Source organism: Mauremys reevesii, linkage group 8, assembly GCF_016161935.1.
Source record: "Mauremys reevesii isolate NIE-2019 linkage group 8, ASM1616193v1, whole genome shotgun sequence".
Taxonomy (NCBI): Eukaryota; Metazoa; Chordata; order Testudines; family Geoemydidae; genus Mauremys; species Mauremys reevesii.
This window is the reverse complement of record NC_052630.1, coordinates 46,712,471-46,729,838: the sequence shown is the minus strand read 5'-3', so window position 1 is coordinate 46,729,838 and position 17,368 is coordinate 46,712,471. Positions and strand designations below refer to the sequence as shown.

General features: G+C 48.0%; 1 protein-coding gene across 3 annotated transcripts in view; it reads right to left on the bottom strand.

Annotated features, from left to right (window-relative positions):
* Positions 1–17,368, bottom strand: part of RXRG (retinoid X receptor gamma) — a 112,814-nt gene that overhangs the window by 60,750 nt on the left and 34,696 nt on the right. Inside the window, exon 1 of one of the 3 annotated variants that reach the window (XM_039486055.1) lies at positions 5,888–5,936. The exons of the other annotated variants lie outside the window; for them this stretch is intronic. Coding sequence (XP_039341989.1) covers positions 5,888–5,897 — 10 coding nt within the window. The 5' untranslated portion in view covers positions 5,898–5,936. Of the gene's footprint in view, positions 1–5,887; positions 5,937–17,368 lie in introns of those variants that run through there. 3 annotated transcript variants of the gene reach the window in all.

The following is a 17,368-nucleotide window of genomic DNA, read 5'->3' as shown; positions in this document are numbered from 1 at the left end:
TCTGTGTGTCTGGAAGTGCAGGTGTGTCTGTGCTTGCAAGTGTGCCACTGTGTTGCGGAACAAAGGGCTACTGAGATGAGCATTTGGAGTAAAAGGTGTAGCTGAAGATAGAATCCGTGAAGAATACTAACCCTACTAGATCTATTCTAGCTGAGTGGAGTCTATGCTATGGAATAGAAAATCATATTCTGCACAGGTTCTATTGAATGCAAAAACATGTCATTCCAACATTAAATCTGAGAAAAACACACACAGAGACAGACAGGACATTTTTTTTAAATCAAGATTTTCAACAATACATCAGCAGTCCCATGGTCTCCTTTTACATCCTGTTTATTTCATTGTATATATGTAGCAACATAAATGACAATATAATACGGTTAGCTTTCAGTAGGGGGGGAAAAAACACAAGTATAGGCCTGCTTAAGTGCTTTGCTGTATCAGGGCTATAAAGTGCCACTTGTGCAAAAGGCAGACAAGTAAAGGCTCAATATTCCAGATGAGAGTATATCTGTTTATACGACAGCATTATATTCTATCTCATTCTATACAGAAACTAACATTGTGTTGTTTTTAACCAGCACCAAGCTGCTCACAAGAAAGGTCTTTCTCCTGAACGCCTATAGCTTGTAAGGCACCCAGGAACATGGATATGTCATTATTCCATTTTGGTGCGTACTGCTTTGCCTTGTCTCTACTGAATTTTGTCTGCTATCATGATGCACTATTTCCTAGCATGGTTCAGTGCCTTTGGAGTCCCTGCATCTTCTCCAGTTTTGACTAACCTAACTGATGTTTTAGGGAGGGGATAGGAGAGGAGGAATAGCTCAGTGGTTTGAGCATTGGCCTGCTAAACCCAGGGTTCTGAGTTCAATCCTTGAGGGGGCCATTTGGGGAACTGGGGCAAAAAATCTGAGGATTGGTCCTGCTTTGAGTAGGAGGATTGAAATGGTTGATCTCCTGAGATCCTTTCCAACCCTGATATTCTATGAGTAGCAGCTGTGTTAGTCTGTATCCACAAAAAGAACAAGAGTACTTGTGGCACCTTAGAAACTAACAAATTTATTTCAGCATAAGCTTTCGTGGGCTACAGCTCACTTCTTCAGATGCATAGAATGGAACACACAGAAGATATTTATACATACAGAGAACATGAAAAGGTGGAAGTATGCATACCAACTGGAAGAGTCCAATCAATTGAGATGAGCTATCATCAGCAGGAGAAAAAAAACTTTTGAAGTGATAATCGAGATGACCCATAGAAGGTCATCTAGACAAATTAGAGGCCCTAGACAAATTAGAGGATTGGGCCAAAAGAAATATGATGAGGTTCAACAAGGACAAGTGCAGAGTCCTGCACTTAGGACGGAAGAATCCCATGCACTGCTACAGACTAGGGACCGAATGGCTGGGCAGCAGTTCTGCAGAAAAGGACCTAGGGGTTACGGTGGACAAAAAGCTGAATATGAGTCAACAGTGTGCCCTTGTTGCCAAGAAGGCTAATGGCATTTTGGGTTGTATAAGTAGGGGCATTTCCAGCAGATAGAGGGAAGTGATCATTCCCCTCTATTCAGCACTGGTGAGGCCTCATCTGGAGTACTGTGGCCAGTTTTGGGCCCCACACTACAAGAAGGATGTGGATAAATTGGAGAGAGTCCAGCGGAGGGCAACAAAAATGATTAGGGGGCTGGAACACATGACTTATGAGGAGAGGCTGAGGGAACTGGGATTATTTAGCCTGCAGAAGAGAAGAATGAGGGGGGATTTGATAGCTGCTTTCAATTACCTGAAAGGGGGTTCCAAAGAGGATGGATCTAGACTGTTCTCAGTGGTAGAAGATGACAGAACAAGGAGTAATGGTCTCAAGTTGCAGAGGGGGAGGTTAGGTTGGATATTAGGAAAAACTTTTTCACTAGTAGGGTGGTGAAGAACTGGAATGGGTTACCTAGGGAGGTGGTGGAATCTCCTTCCTTAGAGGTTTTTAAGGTCAGGCTTGACAAAGCCCTGGCTGGGATGATTTAGTTGGGCTTGGTCCTGCTTTGAGCAGGGGGTTGGACTAGATGACCTCCTGAGGTCCCTTCCAACCCTGAGATTCTAAGGTGTGAGGAGAACTTAACATGGGGAAATAGATTCAATTAGTGTAATGACCCAACCATTCCCAGTCTCTGTTTAAACCTAAGTTAATTGTATCTAATTTGCATATTAATTCAAGTTCAGCAGTCTCTCTTTGGAGTCTATTTTTGAAGTTTTTTTTGTTGCAAAATTGCCACCTTCAAGTCTGTCACTGAGTGGTTAGAGAGGTTGAAGTGTTCTCTCACTGGTTTTTGAATGTTATGATTCCTGATGTCAGATTTGTGTCCATTTATTCTTTTGCATAGAGACTGTCCGGTTTGGCCAATGTACATGGCAGAGAGGCATTACTGGCACATGATGGCATATATCACGTTGGTAGATATGCAGGTGAATGAGCCCCTGATGGGGTGGCTGATGTGATTAGGTCCTATGATGGTGTCACTTGAATAGATGTGGACAGAGCTGGCATTGGGCTTTGTTGCAAGGATAGGTTCCCGGGTTAGTGTTTATGTTGTATGGTGTGCGGTTGCTGGTGAGTATTTGCTTCAGGTTGGGAGGTTGTCTGTAAGCGAGGACTGGCCTGTCTCCCAAGATCTGGGAGAGTGAGGGATCATCTTTCAGGATAGGTTGTAGATCTTTGATGATGCGCTGGAGAGGTTTTAGTTGGGGGCCGAAGGTGATGGCTAGTGGCGTTCTGTTATTTTCTTTGTTGGGCCTGTCCTGTAGTAGGTGGCTTCTGGGTACTCTTCTGGCTTTTTCAATCTGTTTTTTCACTTCAGCAGGTGAGTATTGTACTTTTAAGAGATAGAGATAGAGATCTTGTCTGTGTTTATCTCTGTCTGAGGGATTGTTCTGTCACGGAGGTCACAGGTCCGCGAGTTCAGGCTTCAGCCCTGGGCGGCGGGGCTCAGGGAGGAAGTGCCACCTCCACCCCTTGACTCACCTCAGTGGGACACCCAGCTCAGTGTCAACGGCTCCGTGTTACACTGGAATACTTTATTGTTAAATTGCTACATTTGTTTGCTGCTGTGACCATACCCTGATTTTTGTACATTTTTACCATGACTGTTCTGTGAATTTTGCCTAATTTTACCATGACAAAATAATCTCCATCGTCATCAGCAAATTTCACTACCTTATTGCTCATCTTTTTGTCCACATCATTGACAAGTATCTTAAACACCACTGGTCCTAGTGCAGAACCTTAGGCACCCCCAGGGTTGTTCTTCAGCATTTATCGCCGTTTTCCATGCTGAGCATTGACCCTGTTCTCTGTCCGGTAAGTGCCAGTCCAGGCTTGTACAGAGGAAGCCTTCGTAGCAGACCAGCAAGTTCTACTTCTTTGGCAACTTGACCTCCAACTCTTTCCCTCTCCCCTTTCTTACTAGGAGGGGCTAGGCCGGGGGAAGTGGGTAGAAGGAGACAGAGCGAGTTGTTGGCCAAGTTGCCAAAGAAATGGAGGTTGAAGGTGGGGCTGGTTGAAAAATCTTCCAGCTAAACTTTACTTTGCACAGAAATTTGGCTTTTTCAACTGAAACTAGTTTGGGGAGGCTGAAAAGCACCTGTTCTCTGAAAAATTTCCATTTTTCATCAAACCTGAACATCCAATTCTCAGCCAAAAATTTGGGTGTTCACTTGCTGAAAACAGAAACAAACAAAAATTAGGGGGTGGGGTGTGTCAACAAAAAAGTCAACATTTTCCATGGGAAAACAACCAACCAACCTATTTTCCAACCAGCTCTACTTTCAGGTCTGCTCTAGAGGCAGTCGCTCCCTCTGCCAAAGCTGCTGCGGTTTGTCAGACACAGCCTGCATCTGACATGCTATAGGAAATACATCAGACTGCCACTGATTTAGAGACCATACAATTCCACCTACTGATTTCTGCATGGAACCCGTCTAATGGGCATGGGAGCAGCTAGCTACATGTGCTGATGCACTTCCTGCTGCACCACGGGAAGGCTTAATCTAGCCTCATATTTCTCCTGTACAAATAACACCACCCTGCATTTGTGGGTGAGAGAATTTAACCTTGCTAAGATCCAGGTTAATTTTGTATATCTGCCTGTGACTGGGAGAACTGGGCGTATGCTATGTGTGTGAGTGGCTCTGTGTTAGAACTGGAAACAAGTCTGCTGTGAAACTGGGAAGCATGTGAGGGCACTTAGCGACTGCAAAGTCTAGGTGGTGAAGAGTGCAAGTCGAGGTTGGTTTTTAACAGGACTTGAACAGCTGACTTTTTAGTGGTTGCCTTGCTTTGGAGCAGTTGCACGAGATCTGTGCCAATTTTTAGTAGTCAAATTGATTTTTAGTGCTTGCATGAGATCTGGGCAACTTTAACTTTAGGTTAATGAAGCTTTAGTGGGGAATTGCATTCTTGACCAGCCGTGAGCAAAGAGGCTGATCTAACCATGCCTTTCTTTTGCTCCGAGTCTGGAAAGAGGGAGAGAGAGAAGAAAACAAAACAACTCTGAGCTCCTTAAAAAGGCAGAAGGACCAAAGTAGTAAGTGGATTACTTTATTGATTTTTAGTGGATCTAGGTTAGCATCTGTCTGCTTTAGGGTGACCAGATGTCCCAATTTTATAGAGACAGTATTGATATTGGGGGCTTTTTCTTATATAGGCTCCTCCACCCCGTCCTGATTTTTCACTCTTGCTGTCTGGTCAGCCTAGTCTGCTTAGTTACACACATTCTCTCTCCCACACACACAAAAGCCAAGAGAAATGCATCTCAAGATATGATTATATATTAAGGCCAATATTTTCAGTCTTTAGTGCTCAAAGCCGCCTGTCAGTTCATATTTAGGTACCAGTTAGTTCAATGGAAGCTACAGATTATCAACACCATGGAATAATCGGGCCACTTATTTAGGTGCTTGAGCAAGTTTGAACAGACTGGCCTACATCAATCAGTGGAGGTTTTGAGAACAGCAGCATGGGTGATCTAATCTAAGTTGGCCTGGCCTGCATTAAATACTCCACTAACACTGTCCCCTCCCGCCCCCCGCAGCTGCCTTCCCCTGCTTTTCCTTCCCCCCTATAACAAAGGGGTATAAATGGGCCATTTCACCTTGGATGGTCCATTGAGATATGAGTTAACTACTTATGATAAACAATCTGTTCCAGCTGCTATTTAGCTGTGACACTGAGTACATTTCCCAGACCCAAAGAAGAGCTCTGTATAAGCTGGAAAGCTTGTTTCTCTCCCCAACAGAAGTTGGTCCAATAAAAGATCTTACCTCCCCCACCTGGTCTCTCTGCATTAAATAACAAATACTCCAGTATTCTGCAGAGATAGCCCCAAATGCCGTAGTGACACTTCTTGAAGCAACAGCATGTAAACGGGTCGGACTCACCCCTGCGGCACCTCCTACTGGTTGCTCTCCAAATAGAGCTCAGTCCAGCTCCGGAGCACCCTCTGCAGGCCCGTGATCCACCTATTCTTCTGGTCCCCGTGTCCCTTCCTAGACCTGGTGCCCCTTTCTCTGGGGTGCTGCCCCCTGGCAATAACCCCTTTCTTACTCGGTCTGGGTTTCCCCTTCGTTGGGAACCCCCCACCCTACTATCCCCACTTCACCTCAGTAGTGGCTACTGCCCAGTCTCTATTTAGCGCCCGTTCGCTGGGGCAGGCTGCAGTATCCAGTACTCATCATTGGCAAAGGGGGTTTGGACCTGCTGCCTTGGCCTAACCTTAAGTTGCCCTCTGCAACCTCCCAGTACCTTCTGCCCTCCGCTAGGCCACAGCCTGGGGCTTTCCAGGCCAGAGCTCCCCAGCTCCTTAGCCCATCCCCAGCCCTGCTTCACCCTAGGTACCTTGTCTCATCTACCAAGCAGCCAGGCCCATCTCTCTCTATCACCAGAGAGAGACTGTCTGGCTTCTGGCTTCCCTGCCTTCTTATAAGGCCCTGTTGCTGTGTTTGGGGTGTGGCCCCCAGCTGCAGCCACTTCCCCAATCAGCCTAGCCTGAAGGCTGTCTTCTCAAGCCCTGCCAGGCCACTTTTTAAACCCCTTCGGGGAGGAGCAAGGTCCACCCTGCTACACAACACAAAGAGCTATTGCTGCAGAATAGTGTCAGTTTTGTTCATTTGTTTGTTTTTTTAGTAAAGAGGAAGATTCAGGCTCCATCATCAACATCCAGGAAAAGCAAAACCAAAACACGGATCCCAACCTGCAGACAGTGCAGCTTGCTGTTCTAGTCATGTGGCCACAAGAGTCCACTGACTTCAAGAGCAGCAATGCTGATTAGCATCAGCTGAGCATCTGTAAGAAATCTGGATCTGAAGTTTGCAGCTCGGGCCCGTGTCTAGCTCTGATCCAGGGGATGCTCAAGGCCCAGTAATTTTGAGGCAGATATAGTGTGTCTGATTCTCCACTCAACTCTACCCATTGTAAGTCAGTGTAATTGAGCGGAACATTAGACCCAATGAGTTACATGAAGTTTTTCAGGCAAGACCTTTAAAGACCTTGGGACAAGACCTTTAAAAACAGAGACAAACACCCAATCCCACCGCCTTGAAAGCTAAAGTGTCCTCCGTATGCCATCCAACCTGGGTTTGGTTTCCCAAAACCAGAATCCAATTGAGGAGTTTCTGAAGAATCAAAAAAAAAAAGATCTGACCTCCCCATCCCATCTCTTCTTAAAGGGAGAGTGGTCCTGTGTGAGCTCATGGAGCTTTTCTAGTGCATTTGGTGAGAAATATCACATCCCATCAGTGGCTTAACCAGATTCCTCATAAATGCAAATACCTTCCAGGCAGCTGGCCAAGTACAAGAGCCTTTGGGAGGAAATGTGGTGTGGAACATATTGCTTATTTTTATAAGTGGGCTCTGTCTTAGAGAGTTATAGCACCCTCAACCCTCGTCATAGCCCCTCACAATCTTTAACAGGTTTATCCTCGCAACGCCCCTGTGAGGGAGGGCAGTGCTCTGATCCCCAATGTACAAATGGGGAATTGAGGCACACAGCAAGTAAGTGACATGCCCAAGGTCACACAGGAAATGAACCCCTATCACCCAAGTCCCAGGCAGTGCGCTAACCACTGGGCCATCCTTCCCCTCGCTCAACCTTGCTCTCTCTGTTCTGTTGCTTTCCAATTCAGAGCTCACCCTGCTGCACCCTTGGGAGTGGGGAAATTATAAAAAGCAAAGCTGTAATTACTGCCCCCAGGAAGATGGGGGAGGAAAGGAAGCCGGCCAGCATGCCACCCGCTCCTCGACTCCTCAACCCAGGCTTGCCCTTTACCTCACCACTGCCTCATTCAGAGAGACAACTGTTGACATCAAGCTAATGAAATTAGCCCCACCAGCTAATGCAATTACCAACCACAACATGTTCAAACAACGGACTCACGAAGACACCTGCAAACAAAGCCGCCCCCTTCCTCCCAGTACCCTCACCCCACCTCCCTGTCCGCCTCCACCGCAAGCCCACACTGGGCCTGGTAATCCTGTGACACAAAGCTCCTCCTGAGTACTCAGAGTGAAGGACCCACTAGAAGCACTGAACTAAAAACAAGGCCCAGGAGAGACCCTGGGCAGTTCCTACCTTGCAGAATGCACCAGCCCACGCAGGCAGAAGCGGACACTGAGGGGAGATAATTCTAAGTCCATTTAAACATCAGGGGACCTTCAATTCCTCCCTTCATAATGAGGCCCTGGACACTAATCAGCGGTGTCACTGAATCCTCTTATGTCTGCCTAAGTACCTCCAGCAGCTTTACCCATTGTGTGTCCAGCTGCCAGGGAATTACCTACTCAATCAGACATAGTTGGCGGTAGGAGGTTATTTTGACACACACTCAGCTAAGGGACACCCTAGCTGGGTATTTTTACATCTCCATCTGAAGCCTCAGGGATGTGCCACAGCTAGAGATGGGACACAGGGCAGGGAGGGCCAGGGCTCTGAGGTGGCACCAAGCGTCCTTTCTCTTGGGTGCTTGGCCGGCTGGTTCTTGCTCATGTGCTCAGGGTCTAACTGGTTGCTACGTGTGGGGTGGGGAAAGGGATTTTCCCCCAGGTCAGATTGGCAGTGACCTTGGGGGGGGGGGCGCTTTCCTCTGTAGTGTGTGGGTTGCTCTGGGTATCATGCACTTAAGGCTTGTCTACACTTAAAACGCTACAGCAGCACAGCCGCTGTAGCCTATGGATGAAGATGCTACCTATGCCAATGGGAGGGGTTCTCGGGCCAGCCTAAATAATCTACCTCCTGGGAGAAGGTAGCTAGGTCGACAGGAGAATTCTCCTAGCGCTGCCTACGCTGGGGGTTAGGTCGGCTTAACTGTGTTGCTTGGCAGGGTGGATTTTTCACACTCCTGAGCGATGTTGTTATACCAGCCTAGTTTCCTTGTGCAGGCCAGCCCTCAGTCATTCCTCTGCCATTGCGGGAAGCCTCAGGCACTGGCACACCTCGGTCCTGCCTGGGGCATGTAGTAGTCTAGTCTCCATGGGGCTGGAATACTTTAGTCTCTTTTAGGTTGTTGGGTTTAGTGTGCGGGTGCTGGGTGGTGCTGGTGGCCTGTGAAATGCAGGAGCTCAGACTAGATGATTTGCTGGTCCTTTCTGGCCTTCAAGTCTATGACTGTGTTGCATGGTTACGGGCAAAGGAAAACCTGTTCATTTGCTGGTCTGCACATCTCCGGACGGGAGACCATGAATAACTCACGATGGTGTGGCAATAGATCAGCTCCTTGGCCTTCTGAAAATCTGAGGGGAATTACCTTGCCACTAAGGCATGGCGTGACCTTGAATTCCCAACAGTGCAGGAGGCATTCACGTCCCATCATTCATAAATTCAGAATAGATGAACTACATTCATGCCAGAAGAGTCCCATCAAAACCTGGTGTAGCTGGGTGGTCACCCCGCTCCTGCCCAGAGGGGTTAAAATCAGCCCTGGAGAGGGCTGTGGCTGGGGAAAGGCTGATTGGGGAAGCAGCCACAGCTGGGGCCATGCCCCAGTCAGGCCACAGCTGGCCCTATAAAAGGGCTGTGAGCCATGAACTCAAGAGGACACACTCTCTCTCGCCTCTTGAGCAAGAAGGACCTGGCTTCCGGGGAAGCTGAGGAGGGTGCCTAGGGTGGAGCAGGGCTGGGGAAGGGCAGAGGGAGCTGGGGAGCTCCAGCCTAGCAAAGCCCCAGGCCGCAGGCCAAGCTAAGGGCCCACTAAAGGGTACTAGGGCTGCAGAGGGGCAGCCCAGGAATAGGCAGAGGCAGCTGGTCCAACCCCCTTTGCTGACGATGAGTGGTTTACACACAGCCATCTGCCCCAGTGAGTGGGGCTAGATGGTGACTGGCAGTAGCCACTGTGGCAAGGTGGGGATAGGGGGTTGGGGGTTCCCTGGGGAGGGGAGACCCAGATAGAGGGGGTACTGCAGTGGGCAGAACCCTGAACAAAGGGCACTGGGGTCTGGGAGGGACCTGGGGCCAGCAGCAGGCGAGGCCAGCAGCCGGCAGAGGGTGCTCCTGAGCTGGAAAAGAGCTAATTCCCTGGACAACCAGCAGGAGGCGCCGTGCCAGTGAGTCGATGCCCCGCCACACCTGGGTGCGATGTTTAAGAGCCCCCTGAAGAGGGAAGATGGTCTTGGGGTTACAGCACAGGCCAAGGAATCAGGGAATCCATGTTCTCTCAGAATTCCTGTGGCACGTTGTGTCCCAATTTCCACAGCAGCAACATTTCTATTAATGTTTCTCTGCTTCAGAGCACTGTAAAGGCCAATTTGTCTCTAGGCACCTAAATAAAGGTGGCCTGACTTTTCCAAACAGAGCTGGCCTGGGACCTCAGGGATTCATGGTCTAGCACTTCTAGCAATTTCACCAGGCCATAGCAAACTTTCACCAGGCTGACAGTGGGTGCTGCTGGCATTCTTCTGGAACGCCACAATTATCACCTGTGAGGCAAGTGTTTAGTGCAGTGCTCCCACAAAACCATCCCCTCCTCTGCTCTCCCATCAGGGGAGGAAAAAAGGAATCTCCAGTACCCTCTATCTCCTTGCTCCTTGTCTTGCTACGACTGCTTCACACTGGGAATTTACACATCGTGGGATCACGTTCACCTCTGCAATATTCTGGTTGCAGCCAAGGCAGGAGACATGGTGGGAATTGTGGTTCCCAAAGATCACAGGCAAGGAATGCTGGGGAAGGGGGTGGGGATATAAATAAGGGACATCAGTTTGGTTGGACTTTGATTTAACCTAGAGGGGAGGAGGCTTGGCTGGAGCACCACTGAACTAATCTCTCAGGGGAAGGGAAATGAGGGAAGGGAGAAGGTATAGTGGGCCACCATTAGCAGCCTTCAGTCCTAACTCACCACAAGTGCAGCTCAGCTGGTGGCAGCCACAATGTCATAGCCAGGGCTGGTGGTGAATTACCAAGATGAAGCTTGTTAGTGGAGATAAAGCCCCAGAAATTCCCCACTTCCAGCCTCCAGGGCCCCACTCCTACCCTGCCACCCCCCCACACACACACCCACACACACACCAACCTGAAGAGGAATGGGCTCATTTCCCAGGTAAACCCTCTCTGACCATAATGAAACGCTGATGATAAAAAGTGACTTGGCGGAGGGGGCAAGTTTGCTGTCAGAGGATTCAACTACAGACACTTTCATTTAAAAAAAACCCCAACACAATAATTCCATGTTAGGTGAAGGGGGGTGGCTCTTTGACCCTGCTGCTATTCTGTGCGCTGTTGAAATTAACGACGGCACTCATGGAGCTACTGTCCCATGCACCATCGTTCTGATGGCCTCTGACGCACCAACATTTTCCTCTTCTCCCTACAGCAAGCAGCCGTTTACGCGCTCACCCTTTCAGTTTCCCAGCTCCATGGCAAGGCTCGTCCGGGGGGCCCCCAGCACACCCCTTTTGACTCACGCTCTGCTTCAACAATGCACTTTTTAATATACTGGAGGGGCAAAAACAACAGGCCCACTATGACGCCAAGATAGCCTGAGGCAGAAAAGCCATTCGGAGCCCAGCTAGAGAGATCTGAGTCAGACACTTTCTCCAGCACAGAGCTGCCAACAATCCCAGCCTTTGTGAGAGCAGAAGAATCGCAGCCTATGTGCTCCTCTGGTGACTCCTCTTTGCCAGAGCAGAAAGGTCAGCAACAGAAGCGTCCTGGGAAAACATGCAGGGGAAAAAATGTTCTCTGGGAAGGTGAATCAGAAATAGCCACATGGGCACTGTAGAAAATGCCTCTCGTTTTCCAAGCATCCATGCACGGGGCTCTGGGCATATGGCCAAAGAACCCAGGCTGTGCATTGGGGCGACCAGGCTGTGCTGGGTAGCCTGGAAACCGAATGCACTGAGATTGAGGGCAAAGCATGAGAATGATTCATTGATTAGGGCACTAGCCTAGAAATTGGGAGTCATCTCTGCCACAAGCTCGCCCTGTGAGTCTGGACAACTCACTTAGCATCCCTGTGCCTTGGTTCCTCATCTGTGCAATGCACTTCCCTGCCTGTTGTGAGGATAAATGCATTAAAAGGCGAGAGGTGCTCAGATACTAGGGTGAGGGGGTCCATGTAAATACCTTAGATAGGTAAGATGCAGAATAGCTGTTCAGATAAGAGCCTGGACTGCACTTTTGCCAAGAGCCTATGGCAGAGGTGCCAGGGGGTGTTCAACGGTCTGCTCCATCTCAGGCTCCGCCCCCACTTCACCTCTTCTCCCAAGACCCCCCTGCCCTGCCTCTTCCCTCCCCCACCCTGCCCCCACCCTGCCCCATTCCATCCCCTCCCTCGAGCACACACTGCTCTCACTCCTCCTCCTCCCCTCCAGCGCCTCCTGTACACTGCTGAACAGCTGATCCAGAGTGAGCGGGAGGTGCTGGGAGGGAGCTGATGGGCGGGACCCCACCGGTGGGCAGGAGGTGCTGGGAGGAGGGAGAAGAGCTAATGGGGGGGGGCTGCTGGTGCTACTACTTTTTTTCTGTGGGTGCTCCAGCCCTGAAGCTAAAATCCTGAGTTGGAATGAGGATGCAGTAAGGCCAGCATTTTCAAACTCGGGTGCCTAAAGCACCGAAATCCATATGCAGGAATCTAAATAAAGGGGCCTGGTTTCTAGTGGCAACTTCAGGGGGAACTCGGGTTGAGTGCTCAGCACTTTGGAAAATCAGGCCATTTCATGCATGGATTTGGGTTCTTTAGCCATCCAAGTTAGAAAATATTGGCCTATGACCTCTCTGACATCGCTTTGCAAACAGACGTTCCTATCATGAGTGTCAGCAGGTTGCTCCAGTATCCCATTTTAATCCTCCTCCAGTGGCGAGTGATCCATGCACAGAGCTTTAGAGCTGGTGAAAAATAACTTTCCACAAACACAAATTGAAGACAATGAAAGGGGTTTGGGTTTTGTTAATGGTTTTCATCGAAATTTTCATTAAAAAAAACAAAAAACAAGCATTTCCCATTTGTCAGTGAAAGCCTAAAAAAGCTTGACAAAATCCAGAAATGTTCTTGTGAAAACTTCTGGGCCTGTCTACCAGACCACGCTCCTAATGTTGGTGAGGGGACTTGGTAGAGTCAAATGTACGTCAGGGCCTGGATTTTGGTACAAAATATTCACCATACCTACACAAATTCTGTCTTGGCAGTTCTCTCCCTGCGTTTATAACCGTGCTGCTGTCTCTGACTCAGTGCAAAGCAAGAAAGGGAACCTGAAGGGCACAGTATCCTACAGTGTTGCCAGAAACTCCTCTAGGCCTTCAGTCCTTCTGATGCCATTTGGTGGCCCTGATGCACCCAGTTTAGATGCAAGCCATTTGCTTGCTGCTGTCAGTTGCTGCTTTTAGATTCTTCTGCAATACTGTGAGTGCAAAACTCCAGAGACAACCTGTCATTTCCCATCACATCCATCTGCCTCAAAAGTTCTATTTATACCAAATAGATGAGTGTGGATCTGGGAATTCAAGGTAAGAAGAGTCATTTATGGTTTGAATGGCTACCTCTTCCCTCTCAGGGGAGCCAAGGGTGGAGGAAAGCCAATTGGAGTAGCTGCCCTGCTGCCAGGCTGTCAATTATTCAGTCACGGCCAACAGCAGTTGAGACCTGCCATCCAGTGAAGCACTGCATGGTTCTAAGGGTCTGAAACAGCCAAAGGCAAGTTACAGCTTCTAGAAACAAGAAGGGAGCTCTGGTTCTGGGCAGCACATCACAGACATCTGTGTGACCTGCCATGATGTGCTGATGGGCTTGGCCCAGGAGGCAGCTGTGTGGAGAAGAAAACCCACAAGTCTGTTGGGACCATCTCTTCTTCAGAGTGTGCCACATATAGAGGAGAAAAATGCAAAGAACCGTGGGGACAGTAGCTTACCCTCCCCACTCTTTTCACTCGGTCTCTCTCTCACACGCACTTTTCTAGGCTCCCTCCCACTCCTCCAGGTGTTATCCCGCTCCACTTCCCCAGCCGGATGCCCTACATTATTTCTCCAGCCCACTCTGCTTGCCCTTTACAGCTGATTAGCTGGGGCGCAGGAAGAAGGAGGAAGTAAATGCCACTCAAAAACCAGAATTAAAGTGTGTGTGTTGTGGGGGGAGGGGAGTGTTGGGCACACAGTTTTCCCACAATGCTTTGCTGTCTTACCTAATGAATAATGATCTTGTATATTTGCATAATGACCATGCCCTTCCCACTGAGGGGATTTCCCTTGAGTCCTGGTGGATCCTAATGTGTTTCCCCTTCTCTAAGTGCCCTAACAGGCCTCGCTGACCTACAGCACTTAAATGGGCATAGCAGCGAGGCTAAGTGTTTCCAGCCACTAGACCAACCAATTTATCAGGCACTGGGAGCAACAAATCAAAGCCAGTAACAGCTGGGCCAGTACAGCTCCCTGCATGGAACTACCACCCTAGCAGATACCTCCCCCCAGTGACATGTGCCATGCTAAGGCGGGCTCTTGTCAAATACAGGATATGTGACCACAGACTACAGGTGGTCATCGGGAGGGCAGGAGCAACTGTGTCTCCACTGTGATGGAAGGGAGACAGAGAGATGCTTTTTTTACTCAAATGTCCCAAACACAAGGGCATGCGTGTGAGAAAGAGTATCTTCCTCAAACATCAGGACCCACAAGAGATGTCTTATCAAAAAGCAAAGAGGAAAAACTCTGCCCAATCCTGGGAGAAAGGAGAGAGATGAAATTGCACTATGGAGGCACCTGCCCCTGTGTCAGGAACAGACAGTATCAATAAATGGACACAAGGGATCAAATCCCAAACATGGTGCGTGACCTTATCCTGGAGAGGTCCTACCTGCCTCTGACAGACACCCACGGTCATGTCTATTTCTTATACTCTGGCAACATGCTTACATGATAGGGGAGTCTATCCTGGGAGGCAGTGACTCTGAAAAAGATTTGAGGGTCCTGGTGGATAATCAGCAGAACAGGAGCTCCCAGTGTAATGCTGTGGCCAAAAGGGTTAATGAGATTACAGCCAAGGAGGACAGAGATAGGAGTACAGAAGTTATTTTACCTCTGCATTGGGCACTGGTCTGAGCACTGCTGGAATCCTGTGCCCAGTTCTGATGCCCACAATTCAAGAAGGATGATGATAAATTGGAGAAGGTTCCAAGAAGATCCATGAGAATTATTAAAGGATTAGCAAACCTGCCATATAGTGGTTGAATTCCTTGAGTCTATCTAATTTGCTTAACAAGGAGAAAGTTAAGGGGTGACTTAATCACAGTCTATAAGTACCTACAATGGCTCTTCAATCTGGCAGAGAAAGGTCTAACATGACCCAGTGACTGTAAGTTGAAGCGAGACAAATTCAGACTGGAAAAAAGGCACAGTTTTAATAGTGAGAGTGATTACCCATTGGAACAACGGACCAAGGGTCGTGGTGGGTTCTCCATCACTGACAATTTGTAAATCAAGATTGGCTGTTTTCTAACAGATCTGCTCTGGGAGTTATTTTGGAGAAGATCTCTGGTCTGTGCTATGCAGGAGGTCAGATGAGATTATCACAGTCATCCCTTCTGGCTTTGGAATTGATAAACACCTATAGCACTTGTCAGGCCAATAATCTCACTGATCTGAAAGGTATAGAGAAGGGCTACTAGGATGATCCGAGGAATGGAAAACCTATCTTATAAAAGGAGACTCAAAGAGCTTGGCTTGTTTAGCCTAACTGAAAGAAGGTTGAGGGAGGATATGATTGCTCTTTATAAATATATCAGAGGGATAAATATTAGGGAGGGAGAGGAATTATTTAAGCTTAGTACCAATGTGGACACAAGAACAAATGGATATAAACTGGACACTAAGAAGTTTAGACTTGAAATTAGATGAAGGTTTCTAACCATTAGAGCAGTGAAATTCTGGAACAGCCTTCCAAGGGGAGTAGTGGGGGCAAAAGACATATCTGGCTTTAAGACTAAGCTTGATAAGTTTATGGAGGGGATGGTATGATGGGATAGCCTAATTTTGGCAATTAATTTGGCAATTGATCTTTGATTATCAGCAGGTAAGTATGCCCAGTGGTCTGTGATGGGATGTTAGATGGGGTGGGATCTGAGTTACTACAGAGAATTCTTTCCTGGGTGCTGGCTGGTGAGTCTTGCCCACATGCTCAGGGTTTAACTGATCGCCATATTTGGGGTCGGGAAGGAATTTTCCTCCAGGGCAGATTGACAGAGGCCCTGGAGGTTTTTCGCTTTCCTCTGCAGCATGGGGCACAGGTCACTTGCTGGAGGATTCTCTGCAGCTTGAGGTCTTTAAACCACAATTTGAGGACTTCAATAACTCAGACATAGGTTAGGGGTTTGTTACAGGAGTGGGTGGGTAAGATTCTGTGGCCTGCATTGTGCAGGAGGTCAGACTAGATGATCATAATGGTCCCTTCTGACCTTAAAGTCTATGAGTCTATGAGTTTCTCCATCCTGCTGTTACCCGGTGGGGTGAGAAGTTATTTGGGGGGTGAGGTGAACAGGCCTCATTCTCTGAAGATGGTTCCCAGGCCTTGGGAGAAAGGGATGGTGGCTTTTCCTTACCACCCTCTTCAAAGGACAAAATGAGGTAGACTGCCATGCAGAAGGCTATGAGGAAGAAGGGTCCTGGCTCAGGGTGTGACAAAGCAACCTTCCTGAGCCATGACATGAATCATTGCTCTAAGATCCAACCTTTGATTGAGTCTCCAACCCGTTTGTAAGAAGCTTTATCTTTTTTCCTCCATGCACCTCTTTGCACCGTGGTGCTCCGATCTGAGTGGTAGGTTAAAACGCCTGTTCTTGAACTGGTCAACAATTTCAAAAATTTTTATTTTTCTATAAGTTTTTGTTTGGGTTTTTTTTTTTGGTTTAAAGTTTTAATGTTGGCCAAAAAAAAATCAGCACCTAAACAAGTAGTTGCGATGGAAATGTTCATTCTAATGATTGAGGCTTCTCTGTAGCTGGTTGAAGCTTTACAATTTTTGAACAATTTAATCAACATTTTGAAAAAATAGCACAACCTTTTTTTTTTTTTTTACTGGTTTGTCAGCTGGCTTTACTGTTCTCGTGAGTTTTCTGACTCACCTGAGCAGCCCCAAGAGGCTCAAAAAAGCTGGACCCATGGTTCTGAAACCCAGCGAGAGGGGTGGGCCACAGCCCAAGTAGGAATATTTACACTACTATTTTTAGCCCTGCAGCATGAGCGCAGTGAGCCTAAATCAGTTGACTTTGAGACACTCTGCTGCCAGGGTCTTTTTGCACTGTAAACATACCATCAGATGTTACCTAACTGTACCGCAGAACAGTTTGAAATTCACCCACTAATAGTGCCAATGTCATAGACTGACAAACAAGCTGGTTTTGCCCTGGGCTTTACAGTCGGTGCCTCCGTGACTTTAGGTTGCCAAAGATCTTCATTCAATCAAACTAGAACAGAGGAAGAACTGTAAACCCATTTATTGGTGAGGACCTGCCCTTTTGCTAAGTGCCAGAGGCCCACACATTGAAAGGAGACATACCCAAGGATGAATGGAATCAGATCCAGTCCCAAAGGGGCCTAACATTCAATGAGGCTGTGTTTGTACAAACTGTTTTCGTTGTAGCAATTGCTGTTGATACAATACCTGATAGATGGGAAGTGGTTAGTTAAATATATCACTACACTTGGAGCGATGCAAAACATTGTTTCTAAGACTGCCATTCAGTTTAAGTTCAAACAGAAGCAAGCAACCAAAAAAAGCTTTATATATATCAGGGCTGCCCAGAGGATTCAGGGGGCCTGGGGCAAAGCAATTTCGGGGGCCCCTTCCATAAAAAAAAGTTGTAATACTATAGAATACTATATTCTCATGGGGGCCCCTGCAGGGC